Source organism: Vidua macroura, chromosome 16 (genome assembly GCF_024509145.1).
Source record: "Vidua macroura isolate BioBank_ID:100142 chromosome 16, ASM2450914v1, whole genome shotgun sequence".
Lineage (NCBI taxonomy): Eukaryota > Metazoa > Chordata > Aves > Passeriformes > Viduidae > Vidua > Vidua macroura.
Window position 1 is genome coordinate 16,126,763 of NC_071586.1, and position 16,437 is coordinate 16,143,199.

General features: G+C 56.4%; 1 protein-coding gene across 2 annotated transcripts in view; it reads left to right on the forward strand.

Moving 5' to 3' along the window:
- The window catches only part of PRKCB (protein kinase C beta), an 89,035-nt gene extending 79,346 nt beyond the window's left edge, over window positions 1-9,689 (forward strand). Inside the window, exons 17-19 of one of the 2 annotated variants that reach the window (XR_008439666.1) lie at window positions 3,738-6,056; window positions 6,329-6,539; window positions 8,446-8,534. Coding sequence is in view for 1 of the 2 variants with exons in the window: in XM_053992326.1 (XP_053848301.1) it covers window positions 8,446-8,598 (153 nt within the window). In the remaining variant the exon portion in view is untranslated. Of the gene's footprint in view, window positions 1-3,737; window positions 6,057-6,328; window positions 6,540-8,445 lie in introns of both variants that reach the window. The other variant, XM_053992326.1, reaches the window with a different exon arrangement.
- Window positions 9,690-16,437: the final 6,748 nt, after the last annotated feature.

Consider the following 16,437-nt stretch of genomic DNA (forward strand, 5'->3'; position numbering starts at 1 on the left):
ATTTCCCACCGACAGGCAGCGGAGGCTCCAGCCTGCGCCTGGCCCGAGCTCCGAGCCAATTCCTCAATTCCCAGGAGCTCCTGTGCTGCTTTGTGCTTGATTAACCTTTATCACAGAGTCAGGAACAAGACAGATCAGGGGCTGGCTTGTCTTTGGTGCTTCTGACGTGGGGCTCTGCTTGGCTGCTCCCTGCTCTGGCTGGTGCATAACAATTCCTTTCCTGGGTCTGCAGTTACCCTGGGAGTGTATTTACACTCCCCTGCTCTCCCTGTCTCTCGTTGAGATAATTATTGTTTTTGGTATCTAATTACTCCTTTACTTTACATAAAGCCTAGTGATTTGAAAAGTCTCATTTTGAAAGCACTGAAATCACACAGCAGAGCCCAGGATTATTCACAACAGCATGGGGGGGGGGTTAAAAATGGCTTTTCATCTAATAATTTTTAATTGCATAAATTAATTTCCCCCTAACTTCTCGGAGTTAATTAATATTGAAAGGCCACTTACAGACCTGGATGTGTAAAAGCACCAGTTCCATGCATAGGGGGTTTTGTAGCCTTAGTTCAGCCTGTACAGGGCGAGTTCTAATGTTTGCATAAGTAATTTCCTAATTAGATGGGATTTAAGGATTGAGGGGCTGACACTGGGCAGGTGGATGTGCTGAGGTTAAACACCTCTGGTAATCCAGGCAGAGTTTGCTCTGGGAGAGCCAGAGTAAAGACTTTGGGATTTCCCAGACTATTCAGCCTCTGTGTAGAGTGTATTAGGCAGGAGCTTGGCTTTTTCCCTGGGCGAGGGAGGGTCCTACACTGAGCCCTCGCAGTGGATGCTCCCTTTGGCAGCAGCAGGGATAAGGGGTGTGCTGCAGCACCCCAGCCTGGAGCCAGGCACAGGTGAAAGGCACCACTGTCCCCCCTGGCCAGCACAGGCACCCCCAAGGTCGTGCTGTGACCCAAATGCCCCTAAATGAGATTGCCAGAAGAGCCCTGATCCTCCCCAGGCTGCAAGGAGCCAATTTCCTGGCCCAGGGCAGCACCAGGAAGGTCAGACTTGCCCAGGAGATGCCTGCAAGGCTGGTGGGATTGTGGCTGTGCCACTGGTTTGGGACAAAACCCTGGGAAATCGAGGGTGTCCAGCACCTCCCCTTGGCACTGGGAACGAGGCTGGGTGGCAGCAGCATCCTCAGCTTCTTATGGTCCTTGATTGCATCCCAGGGATCAATGGCAAATATTTTATTGGGCCTTTTGTCTCTATTTGAAATCAAGCAGGGAGGTGATTAAATACAAGGCCATCTTTGGAGCTGACAGGTTTATTTCTGCAGCTCAGGAGGAAAAGCCATTCTGTGCTGGCTATAAATATTAGACAGGACACCCTGGGATTTATGTGAGATAAATTCCCACCCTCCCCCTTTCTCCAGTCAGGATGGAGGGATGCCTGCACATTAATATCAGACTAAAATGAGGACAATTTTTCACTAGATGGCTTTAGATAAATGTAAAAATTCATATGGCATCTGTGTCCATTAAGCAGGAGCTCAGTTTGGGAAGCTGTAAAGAAGGTGCCCGTGCAGACAGTGACCTTTGCTGCCTGGAGCAGCAGGATCCTCCCTGCTTCCCTCATCCAGGGCTGGGCCAAACCTGGAGCCTGGGACTCCCCTCCTCCAGGCCTTGGGGTTGGGCTGGGATGTGCCCTCTATGAACTCAAAGATAGTTTTCAACTTTAAAGTACTGATTTTACCCATCCATTTTATCTGCATCCAAACAGGAAGTCCATAAATTCCACCCAGCAGGGCAGGAAATACCACGGATAGATGCAACTTTTCAAAATTTCCATCCACATATTCTTACCTCACTGTGTGATAGTGGGAAATCCTTGCTTGCCAATTTCATATTAAAATATATTTGTGCTTCCTATTCCAATAACTGGCAGCCTCTCATCAGGATTAATTTTCCAATCCTTCTGAGGGGGTTGCTGGTTTGATTTTTTGGTTTGATTTTTTTCCTAAGACAGCACGTTTCCCTGCAGCCACAAGGCAGGCAGTGCTGTCAGACACGGCACGTGGGCTGCCCCGAGGTCTGCTGAGGCTGCCAGGGGATGGCAGCGGGGCTGGGGGCTTTGGGGGGCTCTGGGTGTGCCCTGGGAGCTGCTGGGCTCGGCAGGGGAGCCCTGCCAGGGCTGGCACAGCCCGGATGAGCCGCAGCACTGCAGCCTCCCCACCATCCTGCCCCCAGGCTGTGCCACCCTGGCCAGCCCAGCCTGGCTCCTGTGCCCTGCCTTTGGCTGCCGGGCTCTGTGGAGCCCAGCTCCCCTTGGCAGGCTGCACTTGCTGCTTTGGTGTCGATGCCATGGCTTGGGGAAGGCATTGCTGGGCTGTGGCTGACTCTGACATCTCAAACATCTCCTGCTCAGCCCTCGGGCTGGGCCTGATCTGTGCTGTGCTGTAGAGCCCAGGAGAGGGGCAGGGCTGGAGCCAGCCCTGCTGAGCTCAGGCCTTGGGGAGCACAGACCACAAACGTGATGACGTGGCCTTAGCAAGGCAAGGGTAGCACGGTGCCCACGCTGGAGGGGCTGGAGCTGGACTTAAATCCACTCAAGCTTTGCTCCTTGAGTTTGTGTAGAGGTTTGAGGAGGGCAAGTGTCTCACGTGGTGCTATGAGGACGTACAAGAGCTGCCAAAGGAGCAGCCCGTCAGAGGCTGATGGATATTCACGTTGTCTTCCCTGAAAGCTCTGAGCAGAGGAGGGAGCTGGGAAACATGGACTTCTGCATGTGTTTGTCATTAATATTTTATTATGTTTAGTTTGATGTTTATTAAAAATGCAAATCTGTTTACTTAACAAATGAAAGTTAAATGCCCAGGAAAAACTGTGGCAGCGCTTGGAGCGTGTTCTCCCTGGGGCAGTGGGAGAGAGGCCCGGGGGCCTGGGAGGTGCTGCCTGGGCAGCTCCTCTGAGGAAGCAGAGCCTGCAGAGCTCTGGCTGGGTGTGACAGGAGGGACAGTGGCCAGCCCTTGTGGCAGAGTCCCCGGTGCCAGCCGTGGGGATGTGACACGTGGGTGACAGGCAGGGATGGAGCCTGGTCTGTGGCTGTGCAGTGACCTGGCATCCACCTGATCCCAGCTGCTGCTGGTATTGCCTTAAATCAGGGTTTGCAGCCTGGGATGCTACAGGAGCCTTGTCTCGCTTGCTGAGAAATTAAATCATGTTTTTGGCACCACTGGGGACTGTGAGGCCGTGGGCCATCGTGGTCTGACTGGACTGTAGGGGAGGGACAGCCCTGGGAATCAGAACCATGGAATCCCAGACTGGTTTGGCCTGGAAGGGACCTTAAATCCCATCCAGTGCCACCTCTGCCATGGCAGGGACACCTCCCACTGCCCCAGGCCCTGTCCAGCCTGGCCTTGGGCACTGCCAGGGGTGGGTCCTCTCCTCTCCTCGAGCAGGAGGAAACCTCTGAGCAGCCCAGCCACGATGGAAACCCCCTGCTCCTGGACACCTCCTGGCAAGGGGGGATGCCCTGCGAGCAGGTGCCAGGTGTGTGTGTGGGCGAGCCATCGCAGCCCATCTCATTCCTGCTGCATTCCGTGGCACAGCCGGGGTTTGCCATGCCATGCCGTGCCATGCCATGCCATGCCGTGCCCTCGTGACTAACAAAGTGTGTTCTGCACCTTGCCCCGTGGTGCAGCCCCATCCCACGCTTCCTGCCCCACCCACCACCGCTCTTTTCTCCTCTCATAGTGCGGACGCAATGCTGAAAACTTCGACCGCTTTTTCACCCGCCACCCGCCCGTGCTAACGCCTCCCGACCAGGAAGTCGTCGGGAACATTGACCAGTCAGAATTCGAAGGATTTTCCTTTGTTAACTCTGAGTTTTTTAAGCCTCAAGCCAAGAGCTAAGTTGCTGTGCGGATCTCATCCCTGCGTCTGTCATCGGTTCCAGCTGCTGTTGTGGTGACACATTCCACTTGCATCCATGGGCTTGCTTTAGTGACCATATTTCAAGTGTCTTCCTGGTGTTTGGGGTGTCGCTGGAGGGGAGTGATGTGCAAGAAATGCTGCAAATGGGCTTTTGTAACATTTTGTTTGTAGAAAATGGGAACAGCTCAGTGGGTGACAGAACGAAAACGGTGACACGGTGACAGCTGGGAGGAATCCCTTCGTCATGTGCTTTAATTCGTGCTCTTTCCTTTTTCTAGTGTTTTAAATAATATTAATGTTTAGCCTTCTTAGCCTTCGTGGCAAAGTAAGTGTTTTTAATGAGACCATTCCCCAGAGTCTCTCTCCTCCCAAAAGCTCTGGAGAGCCAAGGTGCTGTTCTGGCTCCTTTTCTGGCCGTGTCCTGCTGTGTGTCCAGCCCCACCACAGCTCCCCTTCCCTGCACCAAGGCTTTGGGCCGGCTGGGTCCCCAGCAGTGGGAGAAGTTATTCAGGAAGGCAGAGCTGCCGTTGGCAAAGATTTCTCCTGATTGTGCAGTTTCTAAGTAGCATTTTTTAAAATCAAAGCAAACATCCTGTGGTAAAAGGGAAATTTGGAAGAGCTGGTTCTGAATCCATGGTCATCCTAGTAAACACCACCAACATCCATTCTGTAGTGAAGCTTTTTCTTCTTTTCAAATGCCAAAGCCATTGATGGAGTTTGTTACCTGTGCTTTAAATGTGTCAAAAATGGTATTGACCCAAAGGGGAGATACTTAACTCTGACCAGTATTGTGAATTCTGATATGAAGCGTGTAAAGACGCTTGTTTCAACGGATACTTCTTAAAAATTGCCCAAGTTTTGTTTCTGGCATCAAAGGAAACATTTCAGGAAGGGTGAATTTCTCTTGAAAGGACAACAATCACGCTGCTTCCTTTTATACCCTTGCAGATGTTCGTGGGCTGTCACTGTATCAACCTGCTTGATTTGTAATGTGCCAATTAATTTTTTTTTTTTCTGATACCGATTATAAAATAAAAGGTGAGAAAACCCGCCCCAGAAACCTGCATGTGTTTGGCAATAATGAGTTTCTGCAGTTCAGCGAGGTGATTCCTGCCGACAGCCGGGGCTGGAAGCTGCCCCGGCTGCTGGGGGATGCTGGCTCAATCGCGGCGGTGGAGCCGCGGCTCCTTCTTGCTCTGCGTTTCTCCCAAAAAATCCGAGGTGGGATGTACTGGAAGCATCAGCCGGGAGGGAGCGACTGCCCGCAGCCTCCTGCAGCAGCCCACGCTGCGCAGCGCCCGCCCGGGCTCCAGCACGGCCAGGGAAGGAGAAGTTTGTGTGGATGAGGCCGGCAGGAAGGACACAGTGAGGTGAGGACACGGCTGAGGCCGGCAGGAAGGACACAGCGAGGTGAGGACACGGCTGAGGCCGGCAGGAAGGACACACCGAGGTGAGGACACGGCTGAGGCCGGCAGGAAGGACACACCGAGGTGAGGACACGGTGGAGGCTGGCACAGCGCTGGGGATCTCTGGCAGAGCCTTGAGCAGAGCCGACTGCGGCATCGCCTCGCACTCCCCGAGCTGCAGAGCCCGGCGTGACTCATCCATCCCTGCCCGCTCTCCCAGCAGCACTTGTTAGAAGCGATTGGCACTTGCAGCTAAAGAGGGATTACGGGCTCCTGTTCACCTCCCTCCTGCCTCTGGGGATCTGCCTCTGCCAAGCTCCGCGGGTCCGGGCGCTGCAAGGTTGTTCCGAGAGGTCCCGAACGTCGGCGGGAGCCGATCCCGGCAGCCCTGGAGCTGTGCCGCGGGGAGGGGGCTCAGGGCAGCGCTCAGGGAGGATCCCCATCCCTGGGGCCAGGCAGAAATGCTGCTCGGGCCAGCCGTACCTGGGCACAGTGCCACGGGCACTGGGGCCACGCCGTGCCACCACCACACCGTGCCACCGGCACACCACCCCGCTGTGCTCCTCGTCACCTCCCAGAGTCAATTCGCCCATCGCTGGAGGCACTTTCAGCCCTGATTGTCCCCTGCGCTCCCCTCTCTCCGTGAGACCCACACAGCCGTTCCCTGCCTGTTCCCGGACTGTTCATCATCTTGACAGAGGCCAAATTGCCACCAGTTCCGGCAGAATTCAAGGTAAGACACCAGCAACCCGCACTTTGCCGTGCTCAGCTTCCAGCCAAGGCCCCAAGGAGTGGGGGGCTGCTGGAGAGGGCAGTGCAGGGGAGTGGGCTGCTCTGAGCCCCCTCCCGGGCACATGGCAGCCTCTCCCAGAGCCTTCTGCTGCCAAAAAGCAGCAGCAGCAGGATTTTCCCACTCCAGGGCTCCCAGGCTGATCATTCCCAAGGGCTGGGGACCACGGTGGCAACTTGCAGCAGTCACATGTGGATGTGTCATTCCCTTTGCAGCACCCCAAAGCTTTCCTGCTCAGGAGAAGCTCCTGGCTTGGTGGGACAGTGCTGTCCTGGCCCACGTTGGTTTGGATGGATGTGGCCTTCAGGAGCCACGTGGTCGTCTCAGAACTCTCCAGGAGCCTGGGGCCACTTTCCACAGAGAGACCCCGAGCACAGCCACGGCCGCTCAGCCCCGGAGCACCTGGGGGACCCTGCTGCCATCGAGGTGGGCTTGTCCTCGCATCCCGACTGCTTCACCCTTTGCCTGCAGAGCTCTGCACCTGAAGTTGACCCTGCCACCCTGCCTGCCCTTCCCTGCTCCTGCTCTGTGCCCCCAGATCCACATCTCCTTCCTTCTCTGTGCTGGAGAGAGGAGCCCTGCAGGGCCTCTGGTGCCCAGGGCCCGGCTGGGAGCCGCAGGCGCCGGGGCCCTGCCGAGCATCGCCGCGTGCTCACGGCCTGACAGCACAGCCACGGCCTGCCTCTTCTCCTGCCTCCTCTCTCGGCTCCTTGAGCTTCAGCCAGACCTGTTTTCTTCCCACCTCGTCTCTTCTCCATCATCCTTGGCTTTTCCTGATCTTCCTCCCCAAGGCTAAAGCCATCCTGATGGGATGTCTGCTGTGGCAAGTGGAATCTGCAAGCATCCCCAGAGATCCTGATGCACTGCTGGCTCATGTCCCAGGGCTCAATCCAGCTGCAGCTGGATTGGTGTGGTGCTCCTGGACTGTCCAGGCTGGCAGGAAAACCTGGCTCTGTGTCCTGGCCATGCTCCTGCTCAAGGCATGAAGGTGCCCCAGTGTCCCACTGGGCCAGGAGGGGCTGCAGGGAGGACACAGCATCTCTCCTGCCAGGTCCTGCAGCAGTGGGAGCTCAGCCATGGGGGGTGGGGTGCAGGACCTGCGGGCCCCCACAGTTGCTTTCCTCAGTTCAAGCTGGCAGATTAATCCAGGGTTGGAAATCCTGGTGCAGCAGAGCACAGCGAGGACCTGGCATGGCAGTGCCACACTTCAAAGGCAGAGTCTGGGAAAAATGGAAAACAAAGACAGGTTTCTGCCAGGCTGACAGGGCCCTACCTGTGTCACGGCAGGGGAAGGTCAGCTCCAGCAGGGAGCGGGGGTCTCTCCTGTGTAGGGACATGGAAGAAGGGGTGGAGAAGCCTTTTGTCCCTGTTGGCTTTAGTAACGAGGCAGAGCAGAGCCAGTTCCTGGCTGCCAGAGTCCCTCCAGCCCAGTCACTGTGGATGAAGGGCCTGGGGTGCTTGTGCTGTACCTTCAGTGCTCAGTCACCCCTCCAGCCGTGGCTCTGTCACCTCCCACAGCAGGACAGCCCTGAGCCAGGCGCTCTCTGATCTGCAGGGTTTAGAAGAGCAGCCCACGCGCTCCCGGCGCTGGCTCCGCAGTGCTGATAGCAGGTTCCCAGTGCTAATCCTGACACTAACGTCCTTTTTTTCCCTTTTTTGGCTTGGGTGTAGCTGCAAAGTTGTTCTTCTTAAGAAACTGCAAGGAGAAAATGTTGCATATGTGGAATTTTCCTTCTCAGAGGTTTTGAAGTGCTGTGTGTTTTCTCTCTGTACAACCCTGGAGCAAATCACATCCTCCATCAATGAGCCAGTGCTGGTTAACACCATATCACGGCATCATTCAAAAATCAAGCTTAAAGCAGAAAGAGCTCTTACAGCTGATTATTTTGTGCAAATTTTGACATGGTAGTGACTGTTGCTGCCATTTCAAGGCATGTTGCTTCCTCCAGGCTCCTTCCTCCTGTGCAGTGCCGAGCTCTGGTTGCGGTGAGGTTTCTGCATGCTGAGAACTGCTCCGCGCTCTCTCTCTCCCGCAGCAAACAGGACAGGAGGGATGCTCCCTCCCCAGCACGGCTCTCACCTGTCCCTCTGTGTCCTGGTCCCGTGTTTCAGGCGTGTTAAACTGGTGTTCTCTTCCTGCTGGTGGTGCGGGGCTGCTTCTGTTCTACAGGGCTGGGAGTTGCTGCTCAGAGGCAGGAGTGTGGAGCGCTGGGACAGCGCGGCTCCCCGGGGACAGCGCGGCTCCCCGAGCCCTGCTGCCACCGCCCCGGGTGCTGTCACCTCTGGTGCCTCGCCCCTTCCCCAGTTTAACTCTGTGCTTTCCGTTTAACAGAAAGACAAACGCGACACTTCCAACTTCGACAAAGAGTTCACCCGGCAGCCGGTGGAGCTCACGCCCACGGACAAACTCTTCATCATGAACTTGGACCAGAACGAGTTTGCTGGATTCTCCTACACTAACCCCGAGTTTGTCATTAACGTGTAGTCGCGGCGCAGCCCTGTCCTCGCTGGCCCACGCCAGGTCGCCCTGTACATACGACACTAGTCTTCCGGGATTAGCAGTGCAGACACACATCCCCTCCCGCCAAACTCGCCGACCGCTTCTCCTCGGAGCCTCTCCGTGTCCGTGCCACTCGCTAGCTTGGTTTCCCTAGCCGGAGGTGTCCGGGGTGCCAGTTACCGGTCAGTGATACTTCTAGGAGCTATAGTTGGTGGTGACTAATAGAGTTTTTAAACAGAAATATACCAAACTGCTACGGTCTCTGTAATTCTCGCAGTGGGACGCTGAGATCCCAGTGACCCAGCTACCCCCAAAGCGTTGCTGTGGAATGCTAAGCATGGTTGATCGCTTAAAGCGTTGTGCTGAAGCTTGCGATGAGTGTGAGCTTGTCTTAGAGGAGCCTTTTGTTCAAGACATGGATATATTTGATCAGTGTGGAAAAATCTGCTTCTAGACCTCTATTTCCCAATGCATTGTCCATAGGGTCAGCCTGGCCCCCAGCATCCGCCTTCCCTGCCTCGGGCGTTGCGACTCCGAACCACTCCCATGCCAGTTCTTGTAAATCAGAGCAAACCTTTTTCTAAGTGAAAGGTGGGGGGTTTTTGTAACATCTGGAACAGTTTGCAGTTTTGATACGCTCTGTCAGCACTCGCATAAATCTTTCACAGACACTGTCGAGATGTAACAGCTCTGTAAAGGATATTAATATTCTACCAAAACAAAACACATTTATATTCTTGGTTTACAATTTACCAACTGAAAACACGCCCAAGACCAAAGGGCTGCACTGAGGGCTATTTATAATGGAAACTTTTCTACTTTCCACCCTCTGCTATTCTCTTCCAGGCTCCAAACCCATGAATTTCACAGACATCTTGATTTCCCTGATTTCCACCAAATTCCTGGGGGTTTTAGTCAGTAATCATTTTTACAAAATTCTGAGTGAGAAGAGACAATTCCAGCAGCTGCTTGTGAGGCAGAGCCGTGGCGTGCGGGAGGGCAGGGGCAGGCAGGAACGGGCAGGGGCAGGAAGGAGGGAGCAAGGACAGGAAGGAGAGGACAGGGGTGGGCAGGTGAGGGCAGGAACAGGCAGGAGAGGACAGCAGGGAGGACGGGGGTAGGGGCAGGAGAGACAGGGCAGGGGCAGGGAGAGGTGGGCAGGAGCTGGCAGGAGCAGGGAGACGAGGGCAGGAGCAGGCAGGAGCAGAGAGGAACAGGCAGGAGCAGGGAGAAGAGGGAAGGAGCAGGCAGGAGCAGAGAGGAACAGGCAGGAGCAGGCAGATGAGGGCAGGAGAGACAGGGCAGGGGCAGGCAGAGGTGGGCAGGAGCAGGAGAGAAGGGCAGGAACAGGCAGGAACAGGCAGGAGGAGGGCAGGAGCAGGCAGGAGCAGAGAGGAACAGGCAGGAGCAGGCAGAGGAGGGCAGGAACAGGCAGGAACAGGCAGGAGCAGGCAGAGGAGGACAAGAGCAGGCAGGAACAGGCAGGAGCAGGCAGAGGAGGGCAGGAGCAGGGAGAAGAGGGCAGGAGCAGGGAGAGGAGGGCAGGAACAGGCAGGAGCAGGCAGAGGAGGACAAGAGCAGGCAGGCACTGCCCAGCTGGTGGGTGACCCTGGCTGACTGTTGGGTTGGCAGAGGCCGAGCCCCAGGTGAGCATCCCCCAGTCCCTGTCACCCCGCTCCCGTCCCAGCCCAGAGTGGCTGGTTTGCAGGACCCGGGTGTGTTTTCTGAGCCAGCACTGCTTCTGCTGGATGCAGCCATTCCTCCAGGCCCCAGGGAAATGGGAGGGATTTTATCAATCATGGGGAATTCTATAGAGGAAATTCTAATTTGTAGCTCTTTTATAAACATGAAACTCTACCTTTGGAAATTATTTTTTTTTCTTTCAATGATTCCTTGAGAACTAGAGGCTGCCAGCAGCTAAGGCACTGTCCCAGTGCTGGGGCCAGCCGAGTGTCCCCTCCCTGTCACCCAGCCACGGGCACTGTCCTGTGCCTGCCGGGGCGAGAGCTGAGCCCGTGGCCTCGGGTGCTGCCCTGGGCTGGAGGAAGCCAAACCAAACCCAGAAAAACTGCAAATTGTGCCAGATCGAGGAGGGGCTTTACGAGGGGCTCTGCACCAGGCGAGGCCCAGGGCTCAGGGGCTGGTGGCTGCTGGGGGCTCCCCTGAGCCCGGCAGCCCCGGAGCCATCGCGCCGTCCCCTGCAGACCAGAGCATGTGCGTTCCTGTGACCTTCAAACCTGTTGCTGCAGAATTAGTGTTACTTCAGTGGTGAATGTTTTTCATTTCCGTATCTTCGGCTCTGAAGGCGCTCCCAGGTCTGTCCAGGATGCTGCTGGAAGGTCTCGGGGCTGAGGGGCACCCCGGGGCCGTGGCACAATGCAGGAGCTGCTGCCGGGGGAGTCACACCTTTTCTGTTTGGAACGTCTGTGTCTGTGGTGGGGTGACACTTGAGCATGGAGCAGGCGCTGCTGGACGCTGAGCAAACCGGGGGCCTTGGAGGGGACCTGCAGGGAAGCTGGGATGTGGCACCAGGCAGCCTTGGAGGCAGTTTGGGATTGAGATCCACGCTCCAGGGCGAGCTTGGCCAATGCCAGGTCCTCTTCTCAGGACTCAGACCTTGAGCATTCCTGACGCTGTCCATTCTGCTGCTTGCCAAACTCTTATTCCAAGGCTTACTTCCAGATGACCTGTTTCTTCTGTGGAGGAGCATACAGGGATGTGCCTGGCCCTGCACAGACACTCAGGTCTGTGTGGACTCCTCCAAGGAAGGGCAGAGTGACAGGGGTTGAGTCACAGTTTATGTCATTTGATGATTTCATCTTCAGTGTTGGATGGGGACAGCAGAGCTTTGGGAGGATGCTCAGAGCTGAGCCTCAGGAGAGCCCTGGAGCCCAGGCCCCAGGTGCTCCACAGATGTGTGGAGAAAGCCCAGGAAATCCTTACCTGGGGATGCAGAGGGAGGGGGCCCTCAGCTCTGGTGTCCCACCTGGATTCAGTGGGACTGGCAGGGGTGTCCCCTGTGGCAGAGGGGGACCCAGAGCCCCGGGGGAGGGCAGAGGAGGGGCTGAGGAGGCAGGACATGCACAGGATGGCACATCCTCACTTTGTCCCACTTGGGTTACACCCCAGTGCTACAGGTAAGTGGGTTCAGGCTCTCAGCTGGTTTCCCCGGGACAGGGTGGATCAGACAGCTGCCCCCGGGGCTGTGCTGAGCCCTTGGCTGCTGGTCTGTGGCAGCTCCAGAACCTGCCCTGCTCCCGCTGCAGTTCCTGGCTGGGAGCTGCTGCTGTGCCTGTGTCCCCTGGCTGGGGCTCTGAGCAGCTCTCTCGTCATGAGACCCATCACCAAAGGAGCTGTCGATCGATTGAATCCATTTAATAAATAAATGGGAGTCCGTGCAGTGGCCAGCCCGTGTAGACAGAGGGAAGGAGAGTGCAGGGCAGTCGATGTGCTCTGATGGTTGTGAGTCCCAGAGCTGTAACCCCAGGGAGGAACCGAGGGGATTGGAGCACAGGACACAAGGATCCCGCTGTTCCCCAAGGCTGGGATTGCACCTGGAGGGTGCACCCTGCTCACACTGCCAAGTGCTGCAGCTTCTCTGCTGTGGCAGGAGCAGCTGGGGCTGTGTGACCACACGCCTCTGGCTCCATGCATGGGAGTGTCACCTGAGCTGTTTATTTCTGATCACATTCAAAGTGGCAATTAAAACAAGGAGGGAAAAAAAATAGAAAAAAAAAAAAAAAAAAGAGAAAATGTTTATTGTTGAACAGTTTGTGTTTGTGAATTTGATTTCACCTGCAAGTATTTGATGACTTTTCTACATCCTAGACTACCTGCTGTGTGTTGTCAAACGGTTCTCATGAAGACCTTTTAGATGGGCATATACTCTTGATTCAATTTGCTGCATGTATGAAAAAAAAATAAAATATTTAATTTTAAAGAAACCCTGAGAGCTTGGTTTCCTCTGCCCACGAGACTGGGGACGAGCCGGGGTCCGGGCATGGGGGGCGGGGGTCCCCCGGAGGGGCCGCACGGAGCAGGAAATGCTGGGAAATTCCAGGGGTTTGGTGAAAAAGCGGCACAGCTGTGCGGCCGGAGCTGGGCAGGGAGCGCAGCTGCCCGGGGAGAGAGAGAGGGGGTGAATTGTCAGTGAATTGCTCGCTGCCCAGTTCCCGAAAGCTGCCCGAGAGGCGCTGCCCACCCCCCCAGCAGCAGCTCCGGCCTCTGGGACCGTGCGGGGCTGCGGCACGGGGGGGGCGCAGCGGCGGGCGCTGGGCAGGGGGGTCGGGACCCTCTGGGATCCCCCAGCGCCCGCAGGGGCTCCGGGGGCTGTGGGGGCTCCTGGGCCAGGGCACCCTCAGCCGCTGCTCCGCACGTCCCTGCCTTTCTCCGTCCAGGAGCTCCGCTGGGGTGGGAAGTGCCCGCGTGAAACCGGGTGAGTGTGTCGGGAAGCGCTTCTCCCCCTGTCTTTTTGGGGACGTCAGCTAAGCTTTCCGCAAAATATCCTCGTCTCTGCCACCCCTGCGGCTGATGCTCGCCAGGAACACCTCAGCTCGCCTGGGGGTGGGAAAACTGCCCGGCTCAGCCAGCCCTGGCGCTGCGGGCACACCCTGGCATCTCCTCCAGGCTGGGCAGGCCTGGGGGTGCCCCCGAGCCCCAGCCCCTGCTCTGCCCCCAGCTCCCAGCCGTTCCAGGAAGGCCCCCCCAGCCCAGGAGCGGGGTTTGGGGTGCGTGGCTGAGCCCCTGCCCAGCCTCGCTGCTGTGCCCGTTCCCAGCACGCCGGAACGCTCCTGAGCTTTGCCTCTCCTGGCTTGTGTAAGTGAAACATTTGGTTTTGTGACACTTTCCTTAATTATGGGAGCTAATGACAAAACCATTGTGACAAATGACTCAGCTTTTGATAGTGAAGTTAATTAATTCTGAAGTTAGAGCCTCCATTGGAGTATCTGGAGAAGCCCGATTAGGAAGTGTGCTCACCCAGCGTGACACGGGCAGCAGGAGCCCGGGTCCCCGGGACAGCCAGGTAAAACCCTCCCCACGGCTGGCAAGGATCATCTGCCCGGAGCGAGGGGATTAAAGGCCAGGCATCCTGGTGCCTCCCTCCTGATCCATCCCTCCATCCATCAAAGCATCCAGGGAACGCTGCCTCATTAATGTTGGACTGAGTGACCAGGAGCAGCTCTGCATTGGGCGCTGACCTTCAAGAGCGTCTCCCTGAAGCCATCTTTCATCTCTTTCATTTGCATTACAATCCTGTTTGCCTCATTATTCCTTATCCACTTCTTCTTCAAAGGATTTAAATCAAATCAATTAAATTGTGGCAGGCTGGAGCAGCAGTGAACCTTTCCTTGTGGCTCAGCATGGTCCGGCTGGACCTGACTACAGAATGGGTTTAATCTTCTGCTATTTGTTCTTTTATTGCCTCTGGGCTACCACTGCCCACAGATGCCTTTGTTCCCTGTCCATCCTTCCACCCATCCCAGGCAGACACGCTCCATGTACAGGCTGGTCCTTGCCTGACCTTGGGGAAGGGATTCTCTTCAGGAGGATGGGGAGCTGCTGGCCAAGGAACAGCTGTGGGAGCCCCGGGCACTGCCGTGATGCTCGCTGTCCTGTGCCATCCCTTTCCATCTCCTCTGCTTGTTTTGTCTGCCCAGGGATTCAAGGGATCATGGAATCATTCAGGCTGGAAACGCTCTCTAAGCCCATCGTGTTCAACTCCAGCACTGCCGAGGCCACCACTAACCCACGGTCCTATGTGCCACATCTGCACGGCTTTTAACCCCCTCCAGCTGTGGGGACTCCACCACTTGGCAACCCTTTCAGTGAAGAAATTTCCCCAAATTTCCAATTTAAACCTCCCCTGGTGCAAATCGAGCCTGTCCCTTGTTCCCCGGGAGGAGACTGACCCCCACCTGGCTGCGCCCTCCTGTCAGGGAGCCAAAGTGTCAGCACAGAGGGGAAAAACGCTGCAGGAACGTCACAAGTGTGGGCAAAATACCCCGGATCTGGGCACCAGCTGCTGCGAGAGTGGTCGCCCGGGCTCCGGAAGATGCGTGGTGCTGGCCCACACACGGCCACCCCTGCTCCCTCAGCATCTCTCAGAATAAAGAGGCTTAATCAGAATGGATTTCTGTTCCTCCCCTGCTATTTTTATTGCTGCTCAACTGTCGGAAATCCAGCAGGGAGAGCAGAGCTGGTAGGGAATTGCACCGGCTCGCACCGAGCCAGCCAGCTCGTGCCGTGGGCCCCGCGGCTGTGGCACGCGTGGCATCGCTGGCACCCCTGGCAGCTCAGCACACAGGGACAGCCCAGCCTCACCACTGGAGTCCTGCTGGAGCCAGGGGATCGCAGCCAGCGCCTCCAAAGTGGTGCAGATATAAATAATCCCCTCGTAGGAGTGGGGAAGGATGAACACATGTGCCGGAGGCTCTGGAGTCCTTATCCCCTCGCAGCCCCCGGGAGCAGGAAAATGAAGTGAAGGCTAGGCAGGGCTGGAGCATCTCCCTGCATCGCTAATGACCCAAACTCGCCTTGTATCAGCCTCTCTTCCTTCAAGGAAAAACCTAATCCAGCTAGGGATTATTTCTGACTACTTACTTCCTGTCACTTTGCCAATTTAAATGCAGCAGAGCTTTCATCGCTGGATTTGGGAGGACAAAGCCTAACAGATCTCGGGTTAGGACATTTTTGCCTGCAAGGACAGCTTTTTTCTTGCAAGAGTTGTACCATCCTTGCAGCGTGGGCTGGATTTTTTTATTTGTTTCTACTTTGCCCAGAGCAGTAGGGTCCAGGTCCAGGAGCAGGAAGATGAGGATGGACAGGGCAGGAACAGGAAGAGGTGATGGAGCTGGAGTGGAGGTGGAGGAGCCCAGGCTGCCCTGGTCAGGGTGCCAGGCTGTGACCCTGCAGTTTGAGTTGCGGAGCAGGATACCAAGGTCACCAAATTCTCGTTGGTCCCAAATCTTAGTGAACCCCTGGCAAGGCCAGAGCTCCGAGCTCGCTCCTGGAGCTGACACCCCATTCATGGAGCGCTGAGAGGGGTGCAGGGGTGTCCCCAGCTCCAGCCCCACAGGGGCCAACACGATCTGACATGGACTTTGCTTCTGTTTGAGCTCGCTTTGTTCAAAGCCTAGGAAACGGTACATGTGCACTCTGCTCACACCTACACACGCTGTGTTAAAATAACACAATTAAGGCTGCAAAATCCCCCACTCACAACGCAATTTGCAGCCCCTCAGCTGTGGGTGGGAGATATCTTTGCTGCCTCTGCGCAGGCCGGGGGCCGGGCAGGGTGCTGCCGTCAGGCGCTGCCCCACGCGCTGTGACAGGCGGGGGCACGGGCAGGGCTGGCAGGGCTGGCAGCGTCAGGGGCGTCGTGAGGCACACGTCCCACGGAAACTTGGCCTTTCCCTGCGCCGTGCTCCGAGCCACCTTCATGGTGCCCACGGGATTGCTCAGCACCAGCGGCTTAGGAAAACCACGAAGAGCAACTTTTTACACAGGCAGGTAGTGACAGGACAAGAGGGAACGGTTGTAAATTAAAAGAGGGGAGATTCGTATTGGATATCAGGAGGAAGTTCTTCCCTGTGAGGGTGGCACAGGGTGCCCAGAGCAGCTGTGGCTGTCCCTGGATCCCTGGAAGTGTCCAAGGCCAGGTTGGATGGGGCTTGGAGCAGCCTGGGATGGTGGAAAATGTCCCTGGCCATGGTGGGGTGGGACTGGATGGGCTTTAGGATTCCTTCCAGCCCAAACCATTCCGGGTTCTGTGATTCTGTGACCAGTGCAGCCATGCCCCAGGCTCATCCCAGTGTCCGGTCTGTG